General features: G+C 45.2%; 1 protein-coding gene across 1 annotated transcript; it reads left to right on the plus strand.

Moving 5' to 3' along the window:
• The first annotated feature begins 887 nt into the window (after positions 1-887).
• On the plus strand, positions 888-3,470 carry LOC109189696 (leucine-rich repeat extensin-like protein 2). The gene is made up of 2 exons (XM_019340311.1): positions 888-1,031; positions 1,147-3,470. Exon 2 carries the CDS (start codon positions 1,208-1,210, stop codon positions 3,194-3,196), a length of 1,989 nt encoding a protein of 662 aa, XP_019195856.1. The 5' UTR covers positions 888-1,031; positions 1,147-1,207; the 3' UTR covers positions 3,197-3,470.
• Positions 3,471-7,857: the final 4,387 nt, after the last annotated feature.

Below are 7,857 nucleotides of genomic sequence, written 5' to 3' on the forward strand. Positions count from 1 at the left end.
TCAATAGTTCAAGGGTCTATTTGATCTTTATTTCAAATCCTTTTTTATTATTAAAAAAAATAAAAGTTGTTTGAAGTCAAACACCAGCTTTAGGTGGATGGCATAATCGTTTACTTTGTCACGTTGCAGCTTTATTGTTACGCTTTCCAAACCTTAATATATCGATATCGTGCTGGCATGGCATATATGATAGCTAATTTTTGAAAATTTCATCAAATTATACATACGGAGTATAATATTGGACATTTCAATTCCTTGATATGATGAAAACGGTGCCCCGATTTGTTATATAAATGTTTATTTAGAGAAAATAAACAATAATTGCAGAAGAAGGAATCTGGCACGTACACTATCATGGTCATGAAGACGGTGGGGCGGTCCCCAATAAATAACAATAATTTACCACGACAAACTTCTCAGTCCTTGCCCCCCTCCCTGTGTGTATTCAAAATTTGTAGGCATAGCTGGCTGTGTCCTGTGTCCTTTGTGTTTCATCAACTAATACCGCGTTGCGATATGATGATCGAGCATCATGATGCTTCGGTTTCATTTTTACTGTATTTTAAAAGTTCACTAAATAGTGGGGAGGCATTTTTTTTTTTTTTTTTTTTTGTATATTGTTGAACACAATGACTAATTTCATATTGTAAGCAATTTTTTTAGGTGAGATAACTGACCTGAAAGTTTAAAACTACTTCATACTCAAAGTCAATATTCGAACACTTGACCGACTGCTCCACCTTTAAGTAAAAATAATAAGTCACTTCCACCAGATCCATGCATAATTGGTGTGCAACCCCCTAATGTTTGTATCCTTTAGAAATTGAGCCCAAAGTCAATTCACTTTGTGCCTTGCACGTCTGTCTAGCTCTTGGATTCTCCATTATCCCTCTCTATTTATCCCTTTTTCCGTTTGGGCTTCTTTCAAGCAAAGTGAAAATATAAAGAGCATCTTTTGCAGGGAGGCAGGCAGGGTGCCTTAACTCCTCTGATTTTCCAACTACTTCAAATTCAATAGCGCAGCTAACTGGGTAAGTACAGTAAAATATTATTATTACTGCAAATTAAAACCTGTGTTTTAATTTAATTTTTTTTTTATACAAAAACCAAGTCAGTGATTGATTGGTTGAATCTGACAAAGGGCAGGTAGGGCGGAGAAGTAGTCCAGTGAAATTAAAGAAAGAAATTAGGTTTGGTTTTGTTGAAGATGAGATCAGAATCAAAGATGCGGGTGCAGCGCCTCTTTTTCCTTTTTGTGTATGTGACGTTGTTCCTCCAGATCGGCGCCGATGCTGATGACGACGACATTGTAAATGCGGCCAAGAGACTCAACTTCGAGAACCAGCGCCTCCGAGACGCCTACATTGCGCTCCAATCATGGAAGGAAGTCATTCTCTCCGACCCCTTAAACTTCACGGCGAATTGGATAGGAGCGGATGTGTGCTCTTATACCGGAGTATACTGCGCCCCTTTGCCCACTACTTCTACGAGAGTGGTGGCGGGTATCGACCTCAACCATGCAGACATTGCTGGGCATCTCGTCCCTCAACTCGGTCTTCTCTCTCATCTCGCCCTCTTCCACCTCAACTCCAATCGCTTTTGCGGTGTGCTTCCCCGGAGCTTCAAAAACATGACTCTCCTTAGGGAGCTAGATCTCAGTAACAACCGGTTTGCAGGCGGATTCCCTAAGCCCGTGCTTTCAATGCCTTCTCTCAAGTTTTTAGACCTCCGTTTCAATGAGTTTGAGGGCCCCGTGCCGTCAAAGCTTTTCGACAAGGACCTGGACGCTTTATTCCTCAACGACAACCGGTTCCGTTTCGGCATCCCGCCCAACCTCGGGAACTCGCCGGTTTCCGTTTTGGTTTTGGCCAATAACCATCTCGGGGGGTGTATTCCATCCAGTATTGCCAAAATGGGGAACACATTGAACGAACTCATTCTCTTGAATGACAATCTCACCGGATGCTTGCCTCCTCAGATCGGAAAGCTGAAGAAGTTGACGGTGTTTGATGTGGGGTTCAACCAGATTCAGGGGCCGCTACCGTCTTCCGTTGGGGGGATGAGGAGTTTGGAGCAACTGAATGTTGGGCACAATCGTCTCACCGGCGTCATTCCAGGCAGCGTGTGCCAACTTCCTCGCCTGCAAAACTTCACCTATTCTTTCAACTACTTCACCGGAGAGGCTCCGGCATGTGTCGCCAGAAGCGGATCGGATGGTCGGGAGAATTGTATTCCGGGAAACAAGGCTCAAAGATCTGCTAGGGAATGCTCGTCTGAAGATGCTAAGCCTTTTGATTGCCGTAAATCCTCCAAGTGTGGCGGCGGCGGCAGCAACAACTTCGCTTCCTCCCCAAAAACTAAAACCAAGTCAAAGAGAAGAGCAAGCCCACCCAGGCCTTCCAAATCTTCATCACAAACAAGGTCACACCCTCCGCCACCCCCATCCCCATCCCCAACCAAGTCTTATACTTCTCCACCTCTGCTGTCCCCGCCACCACCCACCCAAAAAATGTCGCCCAAGATTCACCAAGCACCACCGCCGCTCTATCACAGTTACACCTCCCCACCACCACCACCGCCTCCAAATCACTATGTTAAATTTCCCCCACCTGAACATCGCTCCATAACTCCACCTCCATCAACTTATCACAGTTACACTTCACCACCGCCGCACTCAAATGAGCATGTGAAATCCCCTCCACCTCCACCCGACACCCATTACACTTACACTTCTCCACCTCCACCGATTTATCACAGTTACACATCTCCGCCACCTCCACCCGCCACCCATTACACTTACACTTCTCCACCTCCACCGATTTATCACAGTTACACATCTCCGCCACCTCCACCCGCCACCCATTACACTTACACTTCTCCATCTCCACCGATTTATCACAGTTACACATCTCCGCCACCTCCACCCGCCACCCATTACACTTACACTTCTCCACCTCCACCGACTTATCACAGTTACACATCTCCGCCACCTCCGTCTTCAAATGAGCATGTCAAATCCCCTCCTCCACCACCTCTAATTCAGCCATCACATCCTGTTCCGTTTTCACCGCCGCCTCCAAGTTGCAACGACCCACAATCTGTTCCACCGCCGCCATTGCATGAACACATTCCTCTTCCTCCCGTCAAAGGCGTTTCCTATGCATCTCCTCCACCTCCCGTTATTCCTTACTATTGATTGAGATTTGGGAATAGAGAGAAAGAAAAGAAACTGTTAACAGTAGACTTTCAACAAGTGGACAAGAAACTATGACTACAGTAATTTTTTATTATTTTTTTTTTTGGTGTATCATGTATGCCCTCTCAGGCTCTCAGGAAGTTTTTTATTTTTCTTCTCTCATTTTTTTTTTGTTTTATTTTTTGTTATTCTATCTTCCCTTTATCATTCTATCAATCTCCATGCTCTTGTATTCTTGTTTGGTAAGTTAATTTAATGTAAGACCATTAGACTACTATAGGATTAAATGAGCATTTTTCCTAAAGGCTGAACCCCAACCCTAAGGGCCCCCACACCCCGACCGGACAGAGCATTTGGGAGTATGTAAATCATGGTAACTCAACTGAACATAAACCATAGAGGCTAGACCGGTGTTCACTGTCCACAAGGAACCCCCCTCACTTTGAGAGGTTGCTCCCACACTGCCGCTGGTGAGACTTGATCCCTGGTCATTCTTCCAAAGTTTCCCTCTTAAATTTCACATCTTTACGTGATAATATTTAATTAATTTTAAATATTTAATTAATAAATATATTTTGTATACTAAGTTAGATTAGTCCATTAATGGTTTAAAGAAAAATAAAATTATTTTTAGAATAAATTAATGGTTTATATTAACCTAATCTTATTATTCAATTAATAATTGGGAAAAGGTACATGTTGGTTTTAAGGGTTTTAGGCTCAGTGAGGTCCAACACAACCGTGGTTGATGGATTCACCTTTCAAACAAAGCGGAAATGATTGAAGGAACAATTCGCCCAACTTTGGCTTCTTTTGGATGTTTCTCTGTATTTTCTGTTCTCCCGGAGGAAAAGTCTCTGCCTTACATGCTCATGGCCCCCCCCTCTTATAACGGGTTGTCCCTTGCCTATTTAAATGCACTTAAAGAGCCATAAACTAGCCCATTTACTCCTAAGGGCCATTGGGTTTCCGTTACTGGGCCTCCCAACGGCCTGTTTGACTATGCTTTAAAAGGACCCTCTTAAATGCCAACGGCTATTTCTGCCGAGCCGACCTCCTACTCGCGCCGACCTCACGCTCACACCGACCGCCCACTCGCGTCCTAGTTTTCTGGACTCATGTCTACTGGTACATGGACAGCCACGGCTGGGCCTTACCTTCCACAGGCCAAACCTTTACTTCCTTCTTTGTCTTCCTTTCTCTTTGGGCCCCGGGCCCATTGGGTCCGTACCCTATCAGTACAAATAGGCCATTGAACTATTGGAGATAGCAGTGAAACCATCGAACTCGAATAAGCTCCAAATTGATCAATAAACTTGGAAAAAAAATACAATTAACATTTTTAGCAAGTTACCAACAAGTTTTTGCTGATTAGAATGTTATGTGTATATTTTAATTTTAATTTTTTTTATATAAACTATTTAAAATTTTCATGTATTGCGTTCTTATAGCACTTTTTAGCTGTCAAGAGGTCTAGGAGGCTTAAACAGCCATACATACAACAGAATCACCAAAGTCTACGTAACAGTTAATAGATCTATTCTAGTCCAACAAACTAGGAAGAACTAGTCCATACATATATTATTTCTTCTTATTTTCTAATATATATATATATATATATATATATATATATATATATATATATATATATATATATATATTCTTAGTCAGCCAGGGAAGAGGAGAGATTATCTATATTCTCTGTCACTTCCTTCGTGCTATCCCAAGACTCATCCACCACCTTGTGAATGTCCGGGTGCGTGAGCCAGGCAGCCTGAAAGAAAAAACGAGATTGCATTAAAGATGGCCAAAGGCCTTCAACTTGAATGAAAATTGGGGCATGATCGGATGCGATCCGCGGGAGGTGTGAAACAATAGCCCATGGGAAACTGATCCGCCAATCTGTATTGCTTGAAGTTCGATCAAGTCGAGCGCCTTTCATGATATCTCTTGACCCGACTTTGACCCAGGTTAGCTTTGGACCGTCAAAACCCAAGTCAATGAGTCCTTCCTCCTGAATCCGGCTCACAAAATCCGCGCTTCGTTGTGTAGAATAAGAGACGTAGTTCATGGTTTCATCCCGGTGCACCACTGAGTTGAAATCCCCTGCTGCGAGCCAGGGTCCTGAGAACGCCCTACTAGATTACCTTAGGTCTCTCCAAAGGCACCTGCGAAGCTGATGTGACGGGCTCCCATATACCAAGGCAAAAATCCACCGGGGGGGGGGGGGGGGGTGGGGGGGACCCAGCCTTATTGACCTGCAAAAGAATAAACCGCGGGTGAGTGTAGAGCACAGAGGCTTGTACCGGGTCTTTCCAGAACACCCAGATGCCTCCACTAAAGCCAAGGGCCTCGACGCGGACCCAATCCGAGAACCTTAGCTTCGAGCAAATCCGGTCAGCCTGGGCCCCGGAGACTTTAGGTTCAAACAACCCCAGCATGCATGGCTTTGAATGCTTAACAGATATTTGAGGGCGCGGTGGAACTTTCTGCCACTCGCCCCTTGGCAGTTCCATAGGATGCAATCCATAAAACAGAAGGCGGGAAAAAAGGGACAGCCAACACGGAAAACAAACACAAAAAGAAAAACATCACAGAAAACAAGACCCGAGGGAGGGCACAAGAAAACAGAAGGAAACAAAAGGATCACTGGCCAGATGTGGCCGCCGCATTCCCTGGAGCCGCCTGCAATCCACCAAGATCCATCACCACATCCCCTTCTTCGCCAACGTTCTTTGGCGGGTCAGAATGGTGCTCCTTGGTATGCTGCCACACCGGCGACGGCAAATCATATGCCTGCGCACCTGTGGCCACCCGAGAAGAGTGGATAACCAGACCGCCCCGTTCTCCCCTCACAACCACGTGCTCGTCCTCCTCCGCTGCTCGTCTATGACTGGTTACTCTTCCCCGTCTTTCGCTAGTCGGGATTTCGCTCGGTCCAACCTGTACTTCACCTCCATCTCTCGACTCATTGGTTATTTGCTTCTCATGTGCGATGACGTTGGGCCTCCTTGCTGATCCTCCCTGCGAACTAGCTACCTGTATGCCACGTGTTTGTCCCCTAGTAGAGTCACCGTTTTCTGCCTCATCATTTCTCTCACCTGGATCCACCTCGTTACCGCCTTGCTCAATCTCCTCGTTAAGGTCCACCAATGGGGCAAACTTTGAAGCCTGGATATTCCCTGCATGGCTTTTCCCTGTGCGCCTTTCGTCTGCCGGTTTAGATGATTTATTCACCGTCCTTGGGCCATTTCTCGGCTTCCTTCCTGGGGCTATCATCCAACTGCCAAACGGGGCTTCTCCGATTTGGACCTTAGATTTTTCCCCCGCCTCCTCCTCCTGTGCCTTCTCTGGTTCTGGCGCAGATTTGTGCACTGTAGGGCAATCCTCAGATGAATGGCCATAGATCCCGCAAGTAAAACAAACCATATGGATTCCCTTGTAGGCTACTGATCGTACCCGCTCCTTGTACTTGAATTTGGAGATAAGTGGCTTTGTAATATCAACCTCGATGCATAGCCTGGAAAACATCCCCCTCGACATCAAGCTTGTTGCGCAATCCACACGTATGGTTCTGCCCACTTTGTTCCCCAATTTCCTCAAGAAGATGGTGTTGTAGTATCCGCAGGTAGGCACAGAATCCTCACCCAAACCAGCACTGTAACACCCCGAAATTTTAAAAACTTTTAAAGATTATATAACAAAGGTAAATGATCATAAATCCCAAAACGTTTATAAGAATACAGGGTGTTATGCCACACCCGAGCTAGAGAACTCAGGTGCCCAGGCTAAATTCTAAAAACCTCAATCAGTATCAATAAAAAATCATGGCACGCAGGCCGAAAGGGAAAACTATCTAATCTACGCCCCAAACCTCTAGCGCGCTCCAGTGATCTACTCGTCTGTGCCTGAAAGCCAAATATATTTGTTCAGCGAGAGATGCTGGGATGCTGGTAACCCACTCCAACGCGTTGAAATACAATACATATAGATATATACATAGATATATGAAAACCATTTCGAAGCATGAAGATATATCTTAAGAGACTCTAGCTTTCAAAACAGGGAATAGACTCGACAGATAGGGATAAGCACAACCAACAGTCATAACCAAGCATGCACAATTCACAGGTGTAGGGAACAAATACGACAGATAGAGATAAGCACAGCCAATAGTCATAATCAAGCATATACAGTTACTAGCATGTATCATATGGTCACGCTTTCATAATAATCCAATCATCCATATCTCATCACATAGCACAATTTGTTGGCGCCACAGGACCAATCGCATTCCCATACATGAAGGTCAGCGCATATAGCTCTGACACGGCCCCGCAGCACCCTGCCCCATATCGCAACACGGAGGGGTCGATCGCAACCGACCGATGAACCGCAGCTCATCATAATGTTTGATCACAACCAAACAGTGGACCGCAGCCCAAGAGTAGTCATCTGACCGCAGCCAGGAATATGAACCGCAACTCATGTAAAACGTTTGATCGCAACCAAACGGTGGACCACAGCCCGAGAGTGTAGATCTGACTGGAGCCAGCTTCTGAACCGCAGCTCAGGAATAACCAATTTGATCGCAACCAAATTGGGGTATCATGCACACATAACACATAGCAAACACATGCAACCCACGTTGACACATTGGG

This window comes from Ipomoea nil, unplaced genomic scaffold, assembly GCF_001879475.1.
Source record: "Ipomoea nil cultivar Tokyo-kokei standard unplaced genomic scaffold, Asagao_1.1 scaffold0202, whole genome shotgun sequence".
In the NCBI taxonomy this organism is placed as follows: Eukaryota; Viridiplantae; Streptophyta; class Magnoliopsida; order Solanales; family Convolvulaceae; genus Ipomoea; species Ipomoea nil.